Source organism: Lycorma delicatula, chromosome 4, assembly GCF_047948215.1.
Source record: "Lycorma delicatula isolate Av1 chromosome 4, ASM4794821v1, whole genome shotgun sequence".
Classification (NCBI taxonomy): domain Eukaryota; kingdom Metazoa; phylum Arthropoda; class Insecta; order Hemiptera; family Fulgoridae; genus Lycorma; species Lycorma delicatula.
This window is the reverse complement of record NC_134458.1, coordinates 4,778,272-4,805,740: the sequence shown is the minus strand read 5'-3', so window position 1 is coordinate 4,805,740 and position 27,469 is coordinate 4,778,272. Positions and strand designations below refer to the sequence as shown.

At 36.8% G+C, this 27,469-nt stretch overlaps 2 protein-coding genes across 4 annotated transcripts in view; one reads left to right on the top strand and one right to left on the bottom strand.

The window, feature by feature from the left end:
- The window catches only part of LOC142323063 (cell adhesion molecule Dscam2-like), a 300,598-nt gene that overhangs the window by 42,034 nt on the left and 231,095 nt on the right, over positions 1-27,469 (top strand). Inside the window, exons 2-3 of the mRNA XM_075362191.1 lie at positions 14,827-15,138; positions 22,006-22,170. Coding sequence (XP_075218306.1) covers positions 14,827-15,138; positions 22,006-22,170 — 477 coding nt within the window. The remainder of the gene's footprint in view (positions 1-14,826; positions 15,139-22,005; positions 22,171-27,469) is intronic.
- The window catches only part of LOC142323062 (serine hydroxymethyltransferase, mitochondrial-like), a 288,888-nt gene that overhangs the window by 160,168 nt on the left and 101,251 nt on the right, over positions 1-27,469 (bottom strand). The window lies entirely within an intron of this gene.

Genomic DNA, 27,469 nt, shown 5'->3' with positions numbered 1-27,469 from the left:
CAAGAGCTATGAAATGGTGGACAGGTACTTTCTGGCATTCAGCGACCTAGGCGTGGCAGCAAATTGCTGCCTAGACGAGATAAATTTTATTATGGATGTCATATATTTTTTGTAATTGACGGGGTGCGCCAACCCATTTTAGCAAATATATTGCAAGTGAGCGGTTGGAACACGTAAGCCGATGGTGAGTGCACCACGCTTATTCCGCTCATGCTGTTTTGTAACCTCTAGGAACTATGTTAGGATCCTGGCCGCTAAACTGTTTGAGGCTCAGTTGCCGTTTGTGGCACAGACATTCGGTCTTATGCTTTAGGGCCCTCGAATGGGGCGGTGGTGGGAGAAATGCCAAGCAAATCAATGGGGTGCTCTTATAATATCTCGGCAAACAATCGTCCGGTTTTCAAAATTCAAACGGAGTATTTGTTAGTAGGTTGAAGGCTAACTTCTGCATCCATCAAGTACACCCTCGATCTAATAGACCACGGTTAATTCAAAAATGTTGTTATATCTTCGCTAGCAATCTTCCGATTTTCAAAATTGAAACTGGGTATTTACTAGTATAAAATAAAATCACGATGGAGCCTAACCAGAACAAAATATTATATTTGTCAGCAATATTTTTTTCGGCAGTCGTGTTTTTACTTTTTAATAGTTACCTCTTGTTTTCTCAATTTTTCAAGAGTTAATTTGTAATTCTAAAAATGTAATCCTTCAGATAAAAATAGTTCAATGTAAAAAAAATACAAACCATTTCTTTGCTCCAACAAATATTTTCGGATTAAATTATATTCACTAGAGTTTTAGCATAATTTGGGAAAGAGTGAGTTTTATTGTTTTTCAAAAAGACCTACTTAAACTCTTTCTTTAGTCAGATATTTTTCATCCTGGAAAGTTAGTTATAAAGTAATTAAAGTATCCACTAGTTTTCCGTCCTACAAGACAGAAAAACCTCTTAAGTTTTGTATTACTCAATTTTTATTTATGCGTTTATATATTTTTGACATAAAATATTAATATGATTCAAAAAGAAAAAAGTCTCATTTTTTTCAAAGCATTTTCCACGTGGATAAAAATGTCTGGGGTTTCTGGGGGCTTGGAAGAGAGTCGAGTTTTTCCCATGACATTGGCGGTTGCTGGATAAAAAGAGGTTATTTTTCTTTTTTAGTTGTAAGGCCGTAATATTTTAGGAGAAGCAGATCTCTCCCCACGATGATCTAGACTAAAAGCAAGAAAATTTTTCACGATAATGTGTAACATTTCATTTACTCGGCTAAGTGTTTTAACGAAAAAATTATTTTTCACGCTCTGATCTAGCGCGACCAGGTGGAGCTTTTTACGCACTCTGATTCGGTTACCGTATTGAAAGTTTCATGATAACTCCGAATAAATTTCACGATTTTCTGATTTTCCGAATTTTTAAGTGGTAGAGGATGAAATATTTATTTTTTTCAAATTCGAGACCGCATCTTTTGTTAGATTCTATATCTATTATACCCACATAGAGTTTCAAAAGATTCTTTGAGTCTTCATCTCTTTTGAGAAGGTTGAATTTCGATATTTTTAACTTTACCGATCATTTATTGCCATTCATAAATTTATATCTAGTCATTTTGGTGCTTTCAGACATCTTTCTCTTAGGGCAACAATTCTCTGACTGAGTCTGGGCTCTCGTAGGTAATAATAGAATCGATTAAATTGTAAGTCTCATTCGAAGACAACAGAACGGCATGTTGTAATCTCTCTCTTCAGTACTGTAATACATGTCTGACAAATATCTGTTACTAATTTTCTTTACGAGGTCTGCAATCGATAACACAAATTTCGACGGGAACCTTGGTTTATGTTAAGTTTTATCCCGAATTGTGAATTTTTCCATGGTTGCGCGTAGTGGAAACAAAAATTTCCCTATCGTTTTACGTTCCGTGTGACCACGTGGGTTCATTTGTGTGACAGCGTGAGACAAGCGACTTTATATGATACAAAAAGTCATTATGTAGATATAAACACACACACATCCGTGATATACATATATATGTGTAATATATATTTTTTTTTTTACAAAAACAGATATATAATTTTTATTACCGTCTTACCATACATCTGTCAGAGAAAGATTTTTTCCCTACTTGTTTCGCCACATCAATGTATTAGCATCATAAGGGAATGAAAATTATCCAAATTAAGTTTCATCAATCTTACATGCAAAAAAAAAACACATAACATCACACCGCAATACTACATATGAAAGAATACATTTACCAGAAGCGCGTAAGCAAAACTGCCGTGTTATCCGGTCTAGGTTTAGGCCTGAACTGACAATAATTCCACTAATCTTTATCTTTTATTTCCAGTACAGAAAACACGTTATCGGATTAAAAATTTATTTATTCATTTATGAGTTTAGAATCGAGTGATCACAATCTTTATTACAAGCTTTTATCTTAATTGTTTTATCGGTTACATATATTCATTTCTCGTGTTCAATATATGACGTCCATAATTTGATTTTTCTGCCTGATTTAGTCTTATAGCAGCTATTTGTTGTTTATATTTATTTTTGAAATTTATTGTTTTGCCAATGTATGTGTATACTATGACACTATTCGTAAGTCATTTTGTATTCAACAGAACCGTTGTACTTATCTTTTTATCGATATTTGTGTTAATTTTCATTTCTAAATTATAACTAGTTTTATTTGCTATTTGTTTCCGATTCTTTTTCTGAATAAATTTGTGATTTTATAAGTTTCAGGTCTTATATAATTAAATAACATATCCTTTTGTTTCCTATATTACTATTCTGCGAACTTAATTATCTATATTTATTTATATGTAATTGAATATTCAATTTTACTTTTATTTTTGTGCATAACCTGTCTAACATGTCTGCACAATGACCATTAAACATTGTTACTCCTTTATATATTTAAGTTCAAATTCAAAATTTGCGCGGTTTATTGGTTGGTAATTTCAGTACTCTTTTAAGCATAGCTCTACAGGCCGACATTTTTTGGCTTATTAAATGGTTTGATTTATTGTGTATTTTTATATAATTAGTAGGCTTCCTGTTTATTCAATACCAATCTGTGACAATTTCTAGTGATTGAGAGGTCTAAAATAAGTTTTCTGTTATTTTATACTACAAAATTAAACTATATATTAATAAGCAAACAATTGATTAGGCTGTTCATACTATTAGGTTCATTACGTACATTTTCATTATATATAACAAAAGTATCATCAACATATTGAAAATATACAATATCATGATTTTTTTTTTCAAGGGGTTATTTATCTTGGGGAAGTCCAAATCTTGAAAAATATTTCGTAAATCAATAAAGAACATATATACACCAGACGATAAAAAGAAATTCTGATTAAAAAGTTAATATATATATATATATATATATATATATATCACGGAAGACAATAGTACCAACAGTGGTAATGGTGTACGGTGTAGGAATTAGTAGTAGTACTAGTAACATTTATTTTAATATTGTGTTAAAGTAAAGAAACTCGTTTAATTTATTCACTTTACGACGTATATTTACTTGAAAATACGACATACTTTACCGAAGAATTTACTCTGTTTTATATATATGAGTGTGTGTGTGTGTGTGTGTGTGTGTGTGTGTGTGTGTGTGTGTGTGTGTGTGTGTGTGTGTGTGTGTGTGTGTGTGTATGTATCTCTCGCACACTCTCTCTCTCTCTCCCTCTCTCTCTCTCTCTGTGTGTGTGTGTGTGTGTACAAATTAGTAATGCAAAAGTAACCTTTAATAATAAAAAAAGTAAATAACTTACAGAATTGTTTGATAAATACCTTCAAGTTTTATTCCCGCCTAAGACCGTTAGTTCGTGACGTTCTCACAAGGTGGAACGCGCAAATGAGTAATTCCATGTCATCATGAAGTCAGTCATATACCGGTGCAGAGTTAGTTAACAGTTAACAGAGTTAGTTAACAGTTAGTTAACAGTTAAATAACAGTTCATCACTGTTATTTATGGTTTCATGAATCCAAATTGGCTACTGCCATTCGGAGAAACTTCATGACTAAATATCGCAAGCAATCACCTCAAAGACAGTCTGTTATTGCATGGTACAATCGTTTCATTGAAACAGGTTGTGTATTACATAGGACACCAGGTCAGGGTAGAGTTCAGTTTCTGAAGCGGCAATCAAACAAGTACGACAGACATTCATTCGTAGGCCAGGTAAATCAACGGGACGCGTAAGCTTAGAATTGAATATTCCTAGGGTTACAGTAAGGAGGGTATTGCGTAACCGACTGTCATTTAAACGCTACAAATTACAACTGATATAAGCTTTGAGTGAAGGTGATAAAGAAAAACGAATTGAGTTTTGTGTAAACATGTTAAAAAAAATTGAAATAACAAAAATCATGTTAAAAGATTCAATATCATGTAAATATCGGATAACAATATCAAATTGTTAAACAATATCTCGATAAAATTGTGTTCAGTGATGAAACAACCTTCCGTACCAGTGGCAAAGTGGATTGACATCATGTTCAGTTATAGGGAGAGTGGAATCCATGTCACACAATCGAACATGTACCGACTCGTCTAAAGTAAATGTTTTTTGTGCCGTAAGCTATCACAAAATTTACGGTCCTTTCTTTTTCTCCAAGTCAACTGTAACTGGCATATCATACCTGGATATGCTTGAACGTTATCTAATGCCACAATTACAACAGGATATGGGCATAGGATTCATTTTCCAGTAAGATGACGCGCCACTAAATTATCTTCATCGCGTATCTCAATAACAAAGTGCTGACTTGGATTGTACGTGGTGGAACAATTTCCTGGCCTGATTTAACTCTAACAGTCTTCTCTGTATGGGGTTACGTTAAAGACAGCGTGTTTATTCATCCGCTTCCAATAATGTTGACAAGCTGTGACGCCGGATAACACAAACAATTGCCATAATAGATAAAGACATGCTTCATAGGATTTTGATTACACATGGGACATCTGCCGCGTAACAAAAGACATATTGAGCATTTGTAAATGAAACTTGATGATATGCATTTAGTGTTACTGTACTTAGTGTTATAATAAACATTTCTGTAAGTTATCTACTTATTTTATTATTAAAGGTTACTTTTATATAAATAATTTAGAGATATTCTGTATATAATTATAAATATATATTTATTCTGATCGGTCCGACCCTCCAAACAAAACTAGCTGTGAGCATGAATCATCACGTACTAGGAGTAAACAGTCGTTTTTGAAAGCTTGGACAGTGACGTCTTCTGGAAGCTGGAGTCCCATGAAGTCGTCTAGCACTAAATTCCAGAGCAGACTTACAAATACTGAACTCAGTGGATTTCCTAGTGACTGCCAAATGAGAGCTTGGGAAGTCCCGAAGCGGCAAACATTTAAAACGATCGAATGCGTTCGACTTAAGAAAGAAGGTCCGGTCTTGATGGAAACAAACAGTGGAAAACTTGCTGATAGTCGGGACTTTCCATCTTGAATAGGGCCCGAAATAATAGGATCCTTGATTTCAACTCCTCTTTTCTTAAAGGGGGGTTGAAATGGGGTGATACGGCTTCTTAGCCGTATCATCCCAACCTCGCAAGACACCCGCCTAGTGACGTTCCGGTCGCCACATCACCACTGCGTTCCTAGCCCTGTTGGGCTTTAACGGGAGACGTCTATCGCCCTCTGACCTTTTTATATCTCATAGTAATAAGCCTGGTCTCGATGGAATGCCACCGATGTAAATGTCTCGGTAGACATTTGCATCAGTGATTTTTAACTCAGCTTTTGCCTTCGCTGTAGTCCTCGTCCGGACAACTTGAATGTCCTACATCGTATCCCTCTGAACAAGCTAACCGAGTTCGCGGAAGCACGAACCCCACGCCTAGTTCTACTTATATTGAGCCAATTTCGTGAATGTATCGAAATTCGAGGCAAATTAAACACAATATACCACCAAAGATGTTGATCGCAACAGCAAAATTTAATCCTAAATTCCCTTACTGAACACAACTTTAGTTCAAACCCTAGACTTAGGTTAAATTATGGACTCCGGTCTGGTCTAAAAGGAAGAGGCGGACAGACCTCCTACTCCCACTCAGCTCCATCGCAGAGTCCCGCGTGACATTCAGCTCATAAACCATAGTCGAGATGCCGCTACACTTCACGGCTGTATGGGTTCTATGTCCTCGGCAGTGCAGTCGCCGTTCCTCCGACAGCTTATACAATTTATAATCACCTCAAATCTAACTAACCGTGGCTCACCGTCATAGCGCCTACCTTCGGCCAGTCAACTGTCCACCCGGGTTCCTACTCTATCATATCCCTTTAACCGTCCTGCACAGGGCGAGGAATCGAAGACAGCCAGCCACAATTGACCAATCTCTGCGAGTCCTCCAGTTAACTTGCTGATAAAAGAAGAAGTTTACACTCTCAAGTTCCCTAACAACGCTGGTACGCTCAGCTTCGTACCGGGGACAGACATACAGGAGATGCTCCACAGGGTCATCGACCCTACAGTCCGGACACAAGCCGGAGTCAACCAACCTAAACCTGGCCAAACTATCCCTAAAAGCACCATGTCCCGAAAGAAATTGAGTAATATGTCGATTGGGGGAAACCCAACTAATCGCTCGCAACTCCTTAACATTTGGAAAAATGCCATGCGTGTATCGACCAGTAGAAGAATCGTTCCACCTAGCTTGCCAACAGTCAAAACCTTGGTTTTCAATTTCTCGCATACGCTCTGACGTTAGAAGGCCTCCCTTCTTGGAAATATACCGCTTGCTACGTTCCGTAGCTAAATATCAATGGGTTTTATGCCGGCGATCACAGTGACTGCCTCTCGCGAGACAGTTCTGTAGCAACCGACAACAGCTAACAATAGAAGACGCTGAGCTCGCAAAAGAATATCCTTATAACATTGAAATTGTAAACGATGAACCCAGACGGCCTCAGCGTACAACATTATCGCCTCATAGACACCTTTGTAAAGAATACGCATGGTACGGTAATTCAACCACCAATCGGGATGAATGACTCAAGGGACACCGAGCGAAGAAGGCCATAGATGCCTTCTTCGCTACAAACTGGAGGTGCTCCTTGAATTTAAGCTTCTCATCAAGGATAACACCCAGATACGTCTGAACGGTAACATACCTAATCGGAAGGTCGTCCATAACAACCCGCGAATGAAGGGTTGCAGCTAGACGATCCTTCAAGAGCATTATAGTGGTTTTCTCCACACTGAAAACCATCTTATGATGAAGACTCCACAACCTTAATACTTTACATGTCTGTGTCGCTCTGAGATCTATCTCGGCACGCGAATTGCCCTCGATCAGCAGCAGCTCATCGTCGGCATACGCCACGATGCGACAGCCACTGGGCATCGTGGCGCAATCGCATGAGAGAGTCGATCTCAACGACCCAGACGAGTGGACCTAGAACACTGCCCTGTGGAAAACCTTTAGACAGGGTCTTTCCTACATCCGAACTACCGTCACGAAGGATGACAGTTCTATCGCTAAAATAACTTGAGAGTCCTAATCTCATTTAGCGTGCATCCACACTGCTGCAGTTGAAACAAGGAAGAGGGCCACCACAAGTTATTGAACCCCCCGGATATGTCCAAAAAGACGTCGAGTACATATTTACACTCACTGGACGAAGCCAAATTCATGACCCTAAGAAGCGCGTCCTCTGTGCCCTTACCGGGGCGGAAGCCATATTGGTCGTCCATCAGCATATGGTTAGAAGTTAACCTACTGTTAATGCGGAGGTACAAGGCCTTCTCGAAAACCTTACCTACTACAGGCAAGAGAGTCAGAGGACGGTAAGAGGAACTTACAGTGAGATCCTTTTCACCACCTTTGAAGAGCAATTTCAGCACACCACGTTTCCAACATGCTGGGAAGTACCCAGATAAAAGCAACCTATTAAAAACGCTAGTCAGGGGGCTAACAATCACGAGCAATGTACGAACAAGGAGCTCCACTGTGATACCATCATATCCGGGTGCTTTATTCCTACCCAGGCTACAAATTACTTGACGGACTTCCGCCTCAGTAATTTCTGAAGACAAAATCTCAAAGCGAAAACCTACAACTTCCCTGCGGACACGTCGATGATACGAGATCTCACCAACCTCGGTATCATTTGGAAGCAAATCGTCCATCAGATGAATAAGAACACGATCTTTATCTATAACAACACTATCCTGGGTCGAGAGAACCGACAGAATAATGTTTTTTTCCGCTTATGACCAAGTACTCGATAAGCAACACCCCATGGGTCTTTATTTCCTTGCTCTTTCACAAAAGAGCGCCAAGAATCACGTTTAGAAGACCTAACCTTATGAAAATACTCGGTCCTCTTCCGACGATAATCCGCAATCAAGATTGCATGACGATCAACATCACCTGCACGTTGTGCGGCTATCCTGAGCCGGCCCACAGTCCGCTTCATTGCAGTCAATTCCCGAGTCCACCATCCAGCTACTCTCTTCCGACCCGTGCTTCTGGGAATGGAATGTTCAGCGGCTTCAACTATCACAGAAGAAAAATTCTCTGCCACGTTGTCTAACGGGACCTCGTCCAGACTTCGAGTTAACCTCAGCCTGGTCGCAAGAATATTTGAAATCTTAGGCCTATCTGCACGCCTGTGGAGGAAGCGGCCCTGCTGAACAGGACCGTCACCCCTAAAGACATCGCGCAGTCTAACTACCCAATCAAAAATTATTAGCCTTTGATCGCTTTCGCAATCATCGACTACTGACCAATTGGGAATCCTACCAGGGATATCCTTACCAATGGTCACACCAATGTTGGTACCATGGAAGGCCCTCCGTAAACCAACTGCACCGGCGAAGGTAGTCAATTCACCGGCTACATTGAAAACATCAAACTGATGCTGCGCAATAAAACCTTCGATTAGTTCGCCGCCATCGTCCGTGATCCAATGTGCCAAAGAAGCGATTTGGCATTCGCATAAACTCCTATAAGAATAGGACGACTCGCTGCCAACCTAAAAATTCTATCCCATCTTTTCAAGTGCTGTTCAGTGGGATCTCTGTACTGAAAGTACGAAGTAACTACAACCTGGTCCAAACCATTCATGGCAAGCTTAACAACGACGTGATGCGTGTCAGTGGCCTGCCGTATGAAGACACTATCTACCGACTTCCTGCACAGTACGGCGGATTTGCTATCACCAATGAAAAACTTATTCCCGCCTGAAAAACCTGGCAGATCACCCTTGACCACATACGGGTGTTGCAGAAGAAGAACATCGAGGCTCCGTTTCTCAACAACCTCACCTAACTGAACTTGGACTGCATAGACTCCCTGGGCATTAAGTTGACCGAACCTAACCATCAAGAGAATTGAAATACATCTCAACAGCTCTCAAATAGCAGCCACACTCCTTACTATTAACCGAGTGCCTATGACTTTTTGCGCAACCATTTACACTTAACGCAAGACGGAGCCTCCTTCTTTTGTGGACAGTCGTTACGTTTGTGACCCTCGCCACAATGCGCGCAGACCGATGCATACTTACAGAACTTGGCTCTATGGCCGAATCTGCAATACTTAAAGCACCACTGTACGTCAAGGTACTCCTTGAGGCGACAGGGTGCAAAGTCAACGAAGATTCGTCCCTCCGACACAAAATTCTGGTGGAGACCAGCCCCTAACTCGAAAACTCCGTGATAAACGCTTGCCTGTTCTGAAAACTAGTCTACACTGGTCCTTGAACGAGGCCTCATCCAAATCAATGTTTTTCTCTCGAATGAGAGACAAAACCTTCTCATCAGAGAAACTCCGCTCGATGTCATAAACAACGACCCGAGGCCTTCTCAACCGCTTGGGGGTCAACCTTGACCTTATGTTTCTTGACAGCCGGAGACTCCGTGATGACTCGGACAGTCTCCTTGTTATTACAACAACTACCAGCCCTTTGCTGGTCTCCTTAATGTCCCTGATCCGTAGCTCCTTTCGGTTACCATGAAGGACAACCTGAAAGTCGCGTTTGAGGTCCTTGCTCGTTGTCTTGGAACCCTCCGCCCTTTTTACGAAGATGACCTCTGGTTTTTTTGCCACCTTACTGGCTTCTGTTTTGGATTTAAGGACATCATCGTAGCGCCTGGGCTGCGCTGAGGCCTGTACAACCTTTGGAACCACTTTGATCTCTTTGGGTTTAGAGGCCAAAGTCTCGAAACCGTCTGATAGTGCAGACACCGCCTCCTTAATCTTGACCAGCCGGGGAAGTATTGTTTTCCTCGTCCCAACGCTGACGCCGCCGGGAAGAGAAAGAAACTCGAACAAGTAGTCCAGGTCCTTCTGGACTACTTTGGCCAGCGGGGCAGAACTGCCAGGTCTGCCCTTCGCTTTTCTAAAATACTCTACTGCTGGGATTGGCTTAACCCGGGCGGGTGCACCCGTGTCTATCCCGCTGGACTCGTCCTCAGAGGAGCTGGACGGCATAGGCTCAGGCTTCCGCCTGGACTTACGCACCTCCTGGAAATCTCCCATGGCCAAAGATTCCCTATTTGCTGCACTAATTATGCAGGTTCTTGCACCATGTACGTCTCCATTATCCACTATTGTAGGCTAAACATTAAGATCCTGTAAGCTCCCATTTCGTTTTCAGTCGTCCATTATATTTGCTTCCCTCTGGCCTCAATAATTCCTTACCCGTTTATATTCTTATATTCAAGTTTATAGACTAGTTCTTTTAATAAAATCAAGACATCGGCAAACTTTATACAATTTACTCTCGTTCGTACTACATCGATTCCTTCATCTTTTGTAGCAATTTTTTTTATTCGATATTCAACATAAGTATTAAATGAGATTGGTGATAAGCAGCACTCGCCTTATTCTTCTTCTTAGATTAAACCAGTTGATCTGAGCATCCTTCATCTTCATAGCCATTTCTAATTCAGTCTCGATTCATTCCGATATGCTCCTTCCTTTTTTAAATATTTCCAGTTTATCCCATCAGACACACACGCTTTGGTTGCTTTTCCTTTATCTGTAAAACACATATATATTCTTTACCTCTTTTTATATATCTCTCATCGATAGTTCTTATTAGACCGATTGCATTCCTTTCTCTTTTCCCTTCCTGATTCCATATTGTAACTATTTCATTCAATATTGCTTAATCTTCTGTTCACAGAAAAATCTTGCCTGAATGCCAAATTAAACTAATTGCCCTCTAACATCTTGACACTTCATTAATTGTTTTTTTGGGTATTGGAATAAGTTTTTTAAGGAAGTCTTCCAGCGATATACTACTATTGCAGAGCGTACTATGCAGCTTTACCACCTCTTTGATCCTTTTTTATTAAGTCACTTACAGTCACTTCATATATTTCTACAGTTCTTCAATTCTTTATCGCTTTTAATTTCTCCCGCAAAAACTGTATTTAATAATGTAATGTTTAGTGTATTATTGGCTACTCTTCTTTGAAACGAATTACTACAGAAGGGGCAATTAGGAATAAAATAGATACACGGCGTATAAGGAATTAGGCGTAATTCAGAATTCAATGGTGTCTTTAATAAGGAAATAAATAGCTGACTGCCTAAAATTTACATGTTCTGCCGGCAAAATTTGTAAGTGCTTGCTTACCAACAATGAATTGCTTCGTTGATAGTAAATGCGAGCAGAATATACAACGTACACTCCTGTAACCTTCAGTGGGGAGTTAATACAGAATCCATAACGTCATAACTTTCATTCTTGCACACGTAACAAACATAATGCGAGCTTTCACTGATTGAGAAAAAGATTCTCTTCCCGATCTCTTAAACTCAGCAGAGCTAACTGCTCTCTCTCTCTCTCTCTCTCTCTCTCTCTCTCTCTCTCTTTCTTCATAATTATTTTCTTGACGGGGCTTATGTCGTATCCTATTTATTATTTTTTTTCCGTTCGCTTAGAATCATTATATAAAGAATTCTTACTAATGAATAGCCATTCATAATTCAGACACCTTATGAAATTAGAACAGACAAAAAAGATTCTTTCAGAATAAATCACTTTTTATTATTTTTAAATAATGTTCAATATTTTACTTATTTTCATTACTTCTTTTAACCGCTAATGTTAAAAAAAATTACAGTCATATTAGTAATATAGTAATATTACATCTTTGCTGATGAGTTTGGAGCCGTTTAAAAACGTTTTGAACTCGTTTACAGTACAGAGGCACTGCTGCAAGAGGATAATAATATAAATCAAATAATAATTATTACAAAATGAAAGAGATTATAATTACCTGATATTTCTGAGGTTTGAGTTCATTATAATTACACACCGACGACTGAAAAAATTCTTTTATGAAATCGAACAGTTTGTACGTTCGTTGTTACTTCAAATATATAAATTATTTTCGATAATTAAACATAAATTTACTTACAATTTGAATAAAAACAAGAAAGCCATCCAAAAATGAAGTCTGTCGGAGTATAGGAAGAGTCCCTCGATTTCTAGTAGTAACATCGTGGTACAATGGACGAAATAAGAAAGTAAAAAAGAAACAAAGGAAAGGAACAACTTTTTTCTATAAAAAAATGATGATGATAAAGACGTAAAAAGAGAGGGGAATAGAGAGAGAGTGAGAGAGAGAGAGAAGAGAAAGAGAACGAGAGCGACTGTTGTTGAAGAAATAGCTGTATAAATTAGAAACACAACAGCTTAGTACGTTTATCTACCAACTACCGATAACCAGAATATAAAAGATGAAGAAAAATATCCTTAACGAGAACTAAAAATAAAGTTCCCAACAGTACAAAGAACATAAATTGGTACAACAAATTTAATAACAGGTTGATAAAATTAATTACAATGAAAAAAACTCCTTGAAATAAATACAAATAGTAAAGAAATATTAGTTCTAGGACAGCCTCGGCAATTGGACCCGTGACGTCAGAGAGATCAAGGTCACCCAAGATCAACCCCAACTGTCAACGGACCAATAGGATTGCAATATTTTAATCACGTGATGTTGTCCCCACCCCTCCGTTATCTTGTCCCATCCACTTTACCATCTCAGCCCTGCCCTCCACCACTAAAGATAATGAAATTTCAAAAGTTATTTTATGGTAACAGTTGGGTGTAGAGTGACGTGGCAAAGCCCGTTGGAATCAGGATGTCTTCGAGTTCAAGTCACGAGTTAATCAGGTGACGGCTTATCGGCTGTCCTTTTCATTTCTACACAGGGTTATTAAAATGGTAAATCCATAACGAAATATTTTCTTGAAGTCTTATTAAACCTGTGTATTTGCATAGGATGGCTTCATTATGGCCACGATTATTGAATATTTTCAAAATAGATTCAAAAAATTGATAAAATGCAAAAAAGATCGGTTTTATAGTGAATGAAAGCAAAACTAAGACATTGTCATTCTCAGGAATATCAAGAATCCCTCGTAAATCGGTAACGACTGACAAGAAATTTGATGAAGTAAAAACAGTGAAATATCGTGGGGTTAATGTGAAATATAAAAATAAAATTCAACTCGTTAAAAATTACAGCGAAGTAATTCCCCATACTTTTCCAATGTGAAAATATTTTAAAACGATAGCACTAAAAATACAAAATTAAAAATGTATAGGCATCTACCACTTCCCACTTTGACATATAGCTGTGAAACAGACGACGTCAACCGTAGATTAAAGCTAACTCAAATTTTTTCAAAGAAAAAACTCAGTAGAATTTATGAGCACAATCGAAATAAAGAATAAGAAAAACTGATGACTTGGATGATTTCATAGCTAGAGAAAATATTGTTAAATATATTAAAGCTTAAAGAATAAATTGGCTCTAGCACGTGGTGAGAATGGATGAAACGAGAATGAATAGAAAATATTGAATGAAAGAATGCAAAAACAGAGGAAGGGAAGATCTAGAATAAGGAGGTCGGATGAGGTGACAAGAGATTTGATGAAGATGGTTTTCAGAGACTGGAGAGCGTTAATGACAGGATGGCCTGAATAAGAATTGGTACGCGGTACACCAGGAGCTGTAGCGCCAAAGAAGATCAATAAAATACGAAAAAGGCTAACGAATGGCGCCACAAGCCACTTGGTTTTATGGTGTAGCAACTGAGCTATGAACAGGTATTCTTGCAAACAAACCTTTCCTGATGTGAAGTGGTCAGAGGTTTATTCATAGTTTCGTTTGAGGTAGAGATTGTCCTCATTATATCAATCTTCAATTTTTTAAACGTTTTACAGTTTCTTTCCATGAACCAAGATTGGAAAGCAAGCTTTTTGTACAAAACTTAACTAAAATTTTCATTTATTTGCAGACTAAAAATATTGAAATAAAATAGAGGTTTGTGATTTTAGTGATCAACTTGTCATATTCTTGGATCGGCCAGTGTATTAACACACACACACACACACACACACACACACACACACACACACACACACACACACACACACACACACACACACACACACACACACACACACACACACACACAGAGAGAGAGAGAGAGAGAGAGAGAGAGAGAGAGAGAGAGAGAGAGAGAGAGAGAGAGAGAGAGAGAGAGAGAGAGAGAGAGAGAGAGAGAGAGAGAGAGAGAGAGAGAGAGAGAGAGAGAGTGAGAGAGAGAGAGAGAGAGAGAGAGAGAGAGAGAGAGAGAGAGAGAGAGAGAGAGAGGCAGACATAGAGAGAGCGAGTGAGGGTGAGAGAGAGAGAGAGAGAACCGCCACAAAGAAAGATTGATGTATTGATTTATATATATATATATATAAACATTTTTGGTTCTACAAACGCAATTATTTTTAATGTTTCAGTGGTAAGCGCTTCTACAGGACCGTCATTTTTGAAGGAACCACCTTCTCGAGTGGAATTCGCCAACGACACCGGTGCTAGAATCGACTGCGTTGCCGGAGGGAGCCCTCAGCCTATTCTCGGTTGGTTAGCCAGTGACAGCAAACCGCTGGTTCTGGTCCCTCGGTTATTAGACGTACTACCCAACGGTTCTCTACACTTCGCTCCCTTTCATCCCAGCGCTTACAGACACGACCTTCACGCAGCTATTTATCGCTGCATCGCCTCGAATAGCGTAGGAAAAATAATCAGTCGAGATGTTCGTGTCAAAGCAGGTACGTTCTACTCGTGTTTTAATAATACAATATTTTACATAAAACTAACTCTTAAAATAATTAGCCGATTATTCTGTGAAATAAACAGAAAGCGCAAACCAATTTGAAGAAGTTACTGAAAGATTGGGAAATAATGTGCTGGAGTGGAAAACCTTCTGTTGAGAATTGCAAGAAAGTATATTCACCAAAAGTTCAAAATGGCAATTCTCTCAGCTCCTTAAAAACCCGGAAAGGATCTTTTTTTCATTATTTTACTGGGAAAGCACGCCAAGAACTTCTAAAATATTTTAATTCATCCTCGTACTCTTAAATCTACGTTACAGAAGTTGCTGCTGCTGTAATATTGAAAGTCTTTGTATTCAAACGCGATTTGTATTGAAATGATCTGTTAGATGTAAAAAATACAGTCTTAACCATTTTATTTTACGAGTAACAATTCTCTGAAATTTTGGTAAAGCAAATGTGTAGTCGTTAGTAACTTTTTTTATTTGTATGTTACCGGTTTTTTATTAATTTAATCATAAAGAATTAATAAATTTTGCCAAATACAAATAAACAGCTATGTCATGCTAAACGGTTATTGAAATTAATCGAAAAAAGAGATTACGCTCAAAAACCGTTTACTTAAAATCTAAAAATAGATGGTCATTTCCAATTTTACAAAATAATTAGTACAAAGTGAAAAAAGAATAAATAAATATAAAATAGTAATTAGTGAAAAAAAAGTATAAATTAAAAAAAGAAGAAATAATAAAGATAGTTGATAACTAAACAGTAATTTCGAAACAAATATAAAACAAGTATTTTTAGCCTGGATTTTAGAATAAAAAAGTAAAAAGTAATAAAACACTGCTGGCGTTCTAGGCAATAGATACGTGTAAATTTGGTTCAAAAATATCTAAACTATTCAAACCTCCTCCGATCAAGCTCCCCATTACGATGTAATGCACGCCTCTTTTATTGATCGAGTAGATAAATTCTACCTCAAGAAAAATAAAAACAGCACGAACCTTAAATTGATCGAACCGATATCCCTACATATTAACAAAGTTTTACGGGTAGAATAGCCGTTTAACACTTTTATATTCGGATACTTTCAGAAAATGAGTTTTAATAAATTGTTCAACAATGAGTTGCTGCTTCACCATCGACAAACTACGTTTCCAAAGTATCCAATTTTGTTTATTATGTACATTTTTTAGCGATTTTCCAAAGAATTTGGAGACAGCTACTGCGCCCGGTCATGTTTATATACATAAGTATGTATGTTTAAAATGTTTTCGTCCGCTCTACCGGACGCAAATCTTATCAGATTTTGACGAAATTTGGTGGAGTGACATAAACCTACAGGGAATAGCCCTACTGATTATCAACTGACTCGGTTCACAGAACCCGGAGTTAGAGCCAAAAAACGAGGTTTTTGGGTACATTTTCAGCTTTTTCTCGTTCTACTAAGCGCAGTTTTAAACTGATCTGGTGAAACTTGGTAGGATGATGTAAACGTAATAGAAATAGACTATAAATTTGCAAGCGAATCGGTTTACAGGAACTGGAGTTAAGGCAAAAACGGGTTTTTTGGGTACGTTTTCAAGGTTAACTAAAACTGGAAATCCACTCCTCTGATGCCGTTACCGAGGCAGTTTTAAAACTATCGTTTCTAATGAATTAATTTTATGACTGGTTTCCTGGAATAACCGAGTTACGGTCGATTTCTCTGGTTTTCTATATTTAGAATGAACCGAACGCTCCTTCACTCTAATTTTAATCCTTTTAGTTTGCCCTGTGTATCCCAAATCGCAATTGCTGTGTTTACAAATCGATTTATAAAAACCTGCTCTTCCGACGGGTTAATTTTTTTTTTTTTTTTTGAGCCTTTCCGGTAATAAAGACCAGTTTATTAGACGTAGCCGCGAAAACGATAAAGTTGTGAATTTTTCAAAATATTCTTTAATCTGTTCCTGTACGGAGGAAAAATTGAAATTTTTATCTACGCCTTCTCGAATCTTTTTTCTCTATTATTCTAAAGTAAGGTCATTTTAATATATTTGATTAATATTTTGCCGCTTTTTTTCGGCACGCTGTCGATGCCGCTGTCGATTACTCGCTTTTCGAGTAAAATCATTGAACTCGGCTGTCGTTTAATAAAAACGGTCGTTCAATGTGTTTTTAAACGGTTTTTAGAACGAAATCTTGATTTCCGTAACGCTTTATTTGTATCGCATATATGTACTCTTATTTGTATTTTAATTACGAAAGAAACTAATCATTTGTAGATTAGGACTACCCCAGATATTAAACAGCTGATGAGAACGGGTCGGAGATAAAATTATGTAAAAACAGACGAAGCGTTGGTCCACTACTACGCATATAATCAGACCTTTGTCACACACTATAGCATCTATCGACATCCGCCATGGTTGTTATCCTCCCCAATTTATCTTTTCACAGAAGATAGTTCTACGAAAACTGCAAACGAAACCGGTTAAGGACGGTATTATGGTAGTATTAATTGTTTAATTATTTAGTAAATTAATGTAAAAATATTATTTTACTTTTTATTCTGTAACTGTACTCAAGTTGCGATTCCGTAGGCCTAGATATCCAAATTTTTACTATCAGCTTTGAATATAATGCTGTGACTGATACCGTTTTAGTGAAAACTTTACTTAATTAAATTATTGTAATTAATGGCAGGTTAATTTTAATTCGTTTATGAATACAGTAATGTAAATTAATATTTTTAATTTTGTAATTACCGTAATCAGAAAAAAATTACAGATAACCTATTTTAAACGGAGAATATTTCTTGTTTAGAACGGATTGACAAGCATGTCACTTTGTTCAGTAGGACTAAGCCTAGAATGTACTTTTGTGTTATATCTCCATCTCTGCCTATAACTAAACAAAACAACAGCGCTGCGGTGCTGCATGAATATGAACTTCGCCTTGACTAGTACCGATGTAATTTTAGAAATAAATATCAAACTATCTACATAACAGTACCCGCGATATGGTGATGCGTTTACATCACCATACTTCTGTGATTAGAGAAGTATGAACATGCTTGCTAAAGTTTAAAGTAATAATAATAATTGGACCTACCTCTTGGTGGGGACTATCTAAAATTTGGACAGGAACGAACGTGAACTTGAGTTATAAATTTCGTTGATGTAGTCTTTTTTTATACGTCTAGCAATAAATCGTGGCGTAATCGTCTTTGTTCGACGGACTGGGTGGAGGATAACGAAGGATACTGATACCGGTGCTATGCGTAATGTGACAGTCAATTCGTTGACGTAAATTTTATCCTGGGAACTGATATTTAACATATACCAAATAAAATAAAGTACGATACTTAGATAGCAGTCGAGCGTTACCGTCGTCCATCGACTAACGATAACTATCATTATAAATGCACACCGACCTAAAGCATAATGCCACAGTAACATGAAGAAAGTTGCGAATTTTTATAATTAAACTAAATTATTATCGGCAAAACTTTAAACAAACAAATTTTTAAATTCATTTCAATAAAATTATAATTTGCCTCGCTATACGATATAATACGCTGCATTATAAAGGTACTTTTGCTGAATTTCACTTGCAATTCTCGGTAAAATTCCCGTCGATTTAATCGTTTTATTATTATTATTTTTATTTTATAAACATTAGTTTAAAAAAAACTGTTTAAAAAACCGTTGCGTCATATTTTTATTCGACTATATTTATGAATTATATTATGGGTTTTTTGATTCGTTAAATATTTCATAAATGCGTAAAAGTATACTCATGAGTTATAAAATCGATATAAAAATTAAAATTCTAGAATAGAGACTCCCTTATTTATAAAATAATAAACAATTGTAAAAATTATTTGTATTGTTACAGAAGCGAGTCCGTAATATCATTTTTAATACGCTATCTGTGTACAACACATACAATACAAAGAAAAATAAATATTGAGAAAACCTAAGAGAATAAATAAAAAGGAAATATCATTTCTTGAAATTGTGTAAAATTTTATATTAGAATAATTTAAGTTACATTTTCTTAAAATACGGAAGTTTGAGCTCATCTACAAATAAGCAGAAATTTAATTATTGTGGATGGAGCTTTTTGCGAAAATAAACTCGTCGGTATAAGCCACAAACTCAAAACGGGATACCGGTTCACAAGTGAACCATGATCACTAAAAGATGACTCGAACAGCTTGTCTCGAAAATTTCATGAAAACGCTCACGAGATAGATTTCGTCCGGCCGGCTCCTGCGCACCAGAACTGTTTTTTGTTCACGGTGGAACTTTAGTTTAATATTAAAAACTGATTTCATTCGCATCATATAATTACAGTTTAGTAATCGTAACGGTAAGAACTACATATCATAGTTTTTTTTCGTGCAGCTATTGCTAAGTAGCTGATATACGGGTAAATACAAATCTCATTACTTTTTATCGATTTCACGAATAAGAACACTTTATTCTTATAAGTGCAGTTTGTTTGGCAAGTGGTAGCGTATGAGATGCGCGAACTCTTAGTTGATAACAGAGAGTTTCGGCCTGCAGACAGAAAAATTAAGAGCAAAGCTTCATCTATAATCGTAGTTAAAAACACTCCTTAATTTTGCATTCGTCAGAATTCCTTTTGTCTCTAATATATTAGCATAGTTTTAGTTCTATATTTAGCTATACGATGGAGGATGGTGACATTAATTCATGATTATTTTGATTTCTAAAAGTCATTACCACATGTCCAACGAACACAATTAACGACACTATACGCAAATCAAACATATTAAAAAAAAAACATGCGCTATAAATCATCTCCTAAATCTTAACTCATTTGATGTCAGTAGAATGTAATTTGTCAGCGAAATAATAACAAATAATAATTAAAAAATATTATGATCATGATGCTAATAGTAACGTAAAAAAAATTGACTTATTAAAAAACCAACGACTTACCGTAATTCCAAAATTAATCACATTATAATATTACACCGTTTTCAAATTGGTCCCGTAAATAACTTTTACTAGAATCACTAAATTAACACATTACCTAACATACAACATATTTAATTTCTTTCCAAGTTAGACTATTTCTTCAACTCCACTCAGTATGTCCTCCTCTTCGTCATCATTGTCGTCCGTGAAACTGTCGGAACTGAAATCAGTTTCATGTAATTTTACAATAAAACGCTCGGAAATTTCGTCTAACTTCGGTTCAAGTTTTAAACAATTTGTCTCACAATTTTCCACAGTTTTGCACACTAACTTCCAGAAATTTACATCGATTCCTTTAAATTTTTCATTCGCCAGTTCTATTGTGTCTTCTGAATTGAATATTACAGTATTTTGGGTGATGTAATTTTTAACACGTGCCCAGATATTCTCAGCAGCATTTAGGTCGGGATGATAAGGTGGTAATCTGACAACAGTATGTCCTTTTTCAGCAAATAAACATTTATTTTGTACTTTTTAAATCGTAATTCATGCAATTTTATCAGCGTATACAATTCAGTTTTGAACATTTCATATGAAAATGGTATAATATTTTTAATGTGCCAGTCGATCATGTCTTCTTTTTTGAATTCGAATTAGTTGCTGGATTTATTTAAACAATGTGATACTATGTGTTGTCCACAACTATTACAGATCTTGGTGCAGATTCGCTAACAATTGAGACACAACCCATTTTTGAAAATGATTAAAATTCATATCGTCATAGTAATCGACCGTTTTTTGACCCGACTTAAATATTTGGAGAGCATTTTCGATAAAACCGTCTTCTCCCCCCGCATTAACTATGAAGATGACCTCAGGCTGCTTGCGGGCTAAGTTGGCCTCCCGCTCGTTTTTAAGCAACTCGGCGAAGAATTTCCGCTCCGGTCTAATAGGCACATGCGCTGGTATAGGACAGAAACTGCCTCTAACCCTAGCAACTGCTCATACTGTTCCTCAATTGTGCTACTAGAGTTGCGAACTACCATCCTTGCCTTCAGCCTTAACGAAATCACTAATTAGACCACTTTTTGGTACTCGGTGTACGTATCTGTATAACTAGCTTGGCTTTCGTCATCGGAGGAGAAGACGGAAACATCCTCCATTCCCCTCCCAACAACCTCTTCATTTTGTTAATGCTTATACTTTATCAAATGTTATGTATTTTATTTTTGTGTTTTTACGTCGTATTACGATGATCGAACTTGAAATCGATAACAAACACCTTAACAACAAATATAGTTTTATCAAACTTCTATAAGAACTGCGTGTTATTTTCACAAACTGCAAAAGAAATACACTACGTCAAAAACAAGAGGAAGGAGGACCTAAAACTATTTTCGCGAAGATAAATATATTTTTATTTATCTTCTGAAACTATTCGAGAATTCTGTCTTCGAATGAAACGGTAGAAATTCTGATGTAATGTATTTACATAGTTTTTTACATATTTCGGTAGAAATAAATTGTCCGAACAACTTGGACAAGTAGGGAAATGCTGAAAGTATATTACACAGAAGTCATCATTATTAACCGTTCTATTTTTTACTTTAACATCTCAAAAATAAAGTTTGCCAGTCGGTTTTAAGAACCACTGACAATTGTGAAATATTAGTCCCGAAATAATTTTTCTGCAGAGGTGTGAAAATTATTGTAATAAAACAACGAATTTTGAGTGAATTTTCGGCTTTTTATTATTTTTTTTACAGAAAAAAGAGATAAATGTTTTAAGCGGATATAATTCCGCTTAAAACATCAATAACTTTTATAAAAAGTTATTTGAAATGTTCATATAATCCAAAAATTGTATGGTTTTACAAACTTTAATGAATAGAGTTAATTATTACAGGTTATGTTTCTTTTTTTTTAGTGGTACTCCAATATTACGAGATGCAAGTTCAGTTTAAAGAATCCGTGATCCGTGGTAATACAGCTGTACTGCGTTGTTCCATACCCGGCTTCGTTAAAGAATACATAACCGTCACATCATGGCTCCAGGATTCATCTTTTAACATATACCCATCTATTAAAGGAGGTAAATGATCTAACACGGATCGATCGTAGATTATTACACAGGTAATCGATATAGGTTAAACGGTAAGAAATATGCAGTTCCATTTTAAAAAATCATACAATTCTATTTAAAAAGGGAGAAATGGAAAAAGTGATTACTAAAAAGGGAATTATTTCGTAGAGTTTTACGTCTGCTTTCGTAACTTGTGACGACTATAAAGCCGTGTATATCTCAATAGATTATTAACGTTTCACAATCACGGTTTCGTGGTTTTATGAAGCGTTCAAAATTCAACGAAATAAAATTCAAACACGATTGTCGGTTTTGTAAACAAGAGATAAAATTATGTAACCTGTCATAACGAAACAGCGAAGTCTTCTGATTTAAGACGTTCGGCAAAATATTTTAAATATCCTGATTTTCTCTCACTTAAGAAGTTATTTACGTTGTTAGGAGAGGATATTACGACTCGGAATATCCCAAATATAAGACTGACGAATAAATTTACACTTTCCTTTTATATTTGTAAAAAAAACGTATTTATATATCCTTAGAGATCGCCTTTTTAAAAGAAATTAAATATAAAACCCTTTTTGTCAAATAATAATCCAGGCGGATAGGTAAAACGGGATAAAAGGTAATCTAAAACAAAAAATTTCTTGATGGCTGTCATCAGATAAAAACCTCGACGAGTATGTAATAAAATTAAATTAATATTATGAATAAATCGTTAATGAAATATTACACGATAATAAAGCGGTTAAGAATTTTTCCTGAATTTTCAACAATAAAAAGCTATTTTATTAAAAATTCTTTCAGAAGATAAACTCTAACTTTACGGTAAAAATATATTCTTTATTTTTGTTTATACAGAGTGATTTCAATTTCCACTGCAATCTCTCGGGAGATGATTCTATAGCCAAAAAAATTTATATAAATATAAGTCAGAAAACGGTTCTTTAGCGAGTTTCGGCTCGGGAAACATTTAGCCTTATTTTCTGCTCCCTCTGTGAAATTAAACCGTACTAAAATTATTGCGGTAAAATCGAGGAGTAGATTTAGTGTTTCTTTATGGAGTTTAATCTAAGAAATTGAATAAAAGTGGTCCCAAACCTCTATTTCTCTTAGGTTTAAAGTAAAATGGGGTAAAATACGAAAACCTTTTGTCAGAAAATACATTATTTTAGGTTTGGAATAAAATAACTGTTAATTTACCAATAAACTGACAAAAATCTCTAATTTGTAGAGAATTTATTTCTGAGAAAATTGATGTAAATACCTTTTATTAAAATTAAACACAAATTTGAGATGTTCAACTTTAATTAGAAACAAAACACTTAAACTGGAACGGAAAAGTGATACGATCTTAAACAAAACAATTTACCCACAAATGCTAAAAATTATAAAAATAAATTTGAAAGACGTTCTTCTAAAAGTTATTAAAAGATTTTATTTTTTCATAGGTTGACATTAACAGCTGATTAACAATTAAGTTTTACTGACTAGCATTTGAATATTCATTTGACCGATGTTTTTGCTGTTATCTTCGGTCGTCATTTAGAATGGGTGATACAACAAATTTGTTTTCATTTGGAGAGTTGACGGAGATGTAATTAATTTACGGTAAAGTAAATAAAATTGGATTGGCTGCTGTGCATGAATACCGGGAAAATTATCCAGATCGAAGAGTACCAGATCGTAAAACATTTGAAACTTTGGAAAGGCGAGTTCGAGAAACGGGTACGCTTAAACCACAACGATAAGATGGTGGTCGTAAACGTTTTCTGAGAAATGCCAACGCTGAAGAAGCAATACTGAATGCGGTACAAATACTTTCCACCTCAAGCACCAAATATTTGTCACATCGCTTTCATGTTTCGCAATCAAGTGTGTGATGAATGTGCGGGAGCAACAACTATACCCATTCACTACAACACGTGTACAGGAGTTATTACCACTTGATTTTGATAGACGGATGAAATTCTGTAATTTCTGTTAGTAAGAAAATGTGAACGTCATCCTGATTTCCTAAATCATATTCTAATGACGGATGAATCCTGTTTACAAGAAATGGCATTGCAGATTACCGGAACACTCGCACCTGGACAGAAGAAAATAGCCCCATGAGACTTTCTTCCTTTCTTTTTCTGTTTAGTCTCCGGAACCACCGTAAGGTATTACTTAAGAGGATGAATGAGGATGTTTGAATGTAACTGAAGTGTAGTCTTGTACAGTCTCAGATTGACCATTCCTGAGATGTGTGGTTAATTGAAACCCAACTACCAAAAACACCGGTATTCACGATCTAGTATTTAAATCCGTATAAAAGTAACTGCCTTTACTAGGATTTGAACCTTAGAACTCTCGAATTCGAAACCAGCTGATTTGTGATGACGAGTTAACCACTTGACCAGCTCGGTTGGTTATCCCCATGAGACTGACCCCATAGGAGAAGGAACCCTCCACCACCCCCTTCGTACTTAGCCCTTATGGGCTTTACCGGAGGTCATCTTCAATATCTCGGCGAAAGGCATCCCTCAGCCTTGTTCTTGCCTCAATCAGGATGCCACCGATGCGAATGCCACAAGCGACATTCCCATCGGTGTACTCAAACAAAACACATCAACCAAGTTTTAAACAAGACTGATTGGACTAAACTATAACGGCAACGAAGGAACTGAACTACCTACTCCCCATGAGACTGTACAAGTTATTTCCAACGCATTTTTTCGTTAAATGTGTTGTGTGGTCTTCTTGGTGATAATCTCAGTCCCTTTTTTCTTAATGCCAAGGCTCAATGGAGTGCGGCACTTGCATTTTTTGCAAACAAATTTGACGAACGCTTGGAAGATATTCAACTTTTCACTTTCAGAGTGCAGATGTGGTTCTTCAATGATGGCGCACTTGCACACTGCTGTCGCGATTTGATGAATGATTTAAATAACATATTTAGTAAACAATGGTCGGTCGAAACGGACCAGTAAATTGTCGATCTCCCGATCTCACGCCAACGGATGTTTTCCTTTGGGGTTGGATGTAGACGTTAGTCTCTTTCGCTCGTATTGGCACATCGTTTAATAGAAGCTGCAGCTACTATTAGGAATAACGATGCTATTAGACATGGATGGATTAGGCTAGAATGGATTCCTCGAACTGAACTATGCATTGAACACATGGCGGCCACATTGAGCAACCGCTTTGAAGAAATGCTTACAGCTTTATCAAGTAACCATCTTGATATTTAATCATTTTTAGAAAAAAAAACAAAAAGTACATAAGTTTTATTTTTTCTGTCAATAACAAGTTTTCTATTTGTTTTCATTTACATTATGTTGTTCAAACATAGATGAAAATTATTCTGTTTAAAATCGTATCACTTTTCCGTTCCAGTTTAAGTGTTTTGTTTCTAATTAAAGCTGAACATCTCAAATTTGTGTTTAATTTTAATAAAAGGTATTTACATCAATTTTCTCAGAAATAAATTCTCTACAAATTAGAAATTTTTGTCAGTTTATTAGTAAATTAACAGTTATTTTATTCCAAACCTAAAATAGTGTATTTTCTGACAAAAGGTTTTCGTATTTTACCCCATTTTACTTTAAACCTAAGAGAAATAGAGGTTTGGGACCACTTTTATTCAATTTCTTAGATTAAACTCCATAAAGAAACACCAAATCTACTCCTCGATTTTACCGCAATAATTTTAGTACGGTTTAATTTCACAGAGAGAGCAGAAAATAAGGCTAAATGTTTCCCGAGCCGAAACTCGCTAAAGAACCGTTTTCTGACTTATATTTATATAAATTTTTTTGGCTATAGAATCATCTCCCGAGAGATTGCAGTGCAATGACATACAAGTGATGGATTGGAATCACTATGAATATACACATACGAGTATATTTACTTATTTTTTATTATTTTAAAATTATTAGCTTGTTTATTCTGTTTCTTTTTAAATAGTATATATTAAAATTTAATGAATTTTTAAGTAAAGAAAAAGTAAGATGCATGATCAAAAATAAGGCTGAAAAATTCAAACATATTCTTTTATGCATAAAACGATATCGAACTTATTCGTTTAATTTTCAAACCGATTACGAATAAGTTGTTTTATCTTTTCTGAAGTCTGTTTGAATATTTTTTTATTGATTTCTACTAACTTTTTACTCTGTGGAAGATTACGCCTAGATTTAATGTAATGCCAAGAGGGGGCGATGAAATGTGAAGGTGTATTTTACGGAGAGGATATTACAACGATCGACAGAAAAGGGTAATTTGTAAACGAACGCCGAGAAACAAATCGATGATAACCAAACGATAAAGTGCACGACGATTCGTTTTGTACCCGATTTATTTTATTTTTAAGAGGTGGGGGAGGACCGAGTGACGGTTAAAGTTTAAACAAGTCGTCTTGGTTTATGGAAGGTGGGAAGTTGAGCGCTTTCCCTGGAGAATTCTGGATGAAGAGATTGTTAGTGACCATCGCGCTGCGCTCCTGAAATACCGTGAGCCACTACCTGGTGAGTCAGGTGGACATAAACCACCTAGACTTACTCGAGCCCAGATCGAAACTGTTGTTGGTCGTATGCTGGCAAACTCTCCGACAGCTGGATTGTTACCTCAGAGATATTACAGGAGCTCATAACAAGAGAAATGGCCCGACTTTCGACCACGCGTAGGCGTTTCCACCCAGTCTATTGGTGGACTAACGAGATCGCCGACCAGAGGCGAGTTCTCCAGGCACATCGTTGCAGGAAACAACGGCTGAGGAGGGCAGGCGGTCCTGCCTATGAAGAAGCCGCTAACAATTTTATTACAGCATGGAAGACGTTGAATTTCAAAATCAAGAACTCCAAACGGCGGAAATAGCAGGAGCTATGCCTCGACATAGATACTCATCCGTCGGGACGGGCATATCAATTGGTAATGAAAAAGTTACGAAGGCGCCTTCCCACTCTCACGGCCTCGCAGGCTGTCGCACAGATTAATTTACTCTTTCCGGGTGCAGACCACAATATAGTAGAGGATATAGAGTGCGACGGTGGCCGTTTCACGCAGGAAGAGGTTGCCACTGCAATTGCTCGCTTACGGGATAAGAAAAGTTCGGGACCAGACGGTATCCCAGCCGCCGTTCTCAAGGGATTAATGCAGGTGGTCTCCTAGGAAATGACAAATATAACGAGTCATGGTCTACAAAACAGATCCTTCCCGAGGTGTTGGAAGGAATCTCGTGTGGTCTTCCTCCCAAAGAAAACCGGCAACACTGCTGGCACATTTTATCGGCCACTTTGTCTAATTAATAATACGGGCAAGGCGGTCG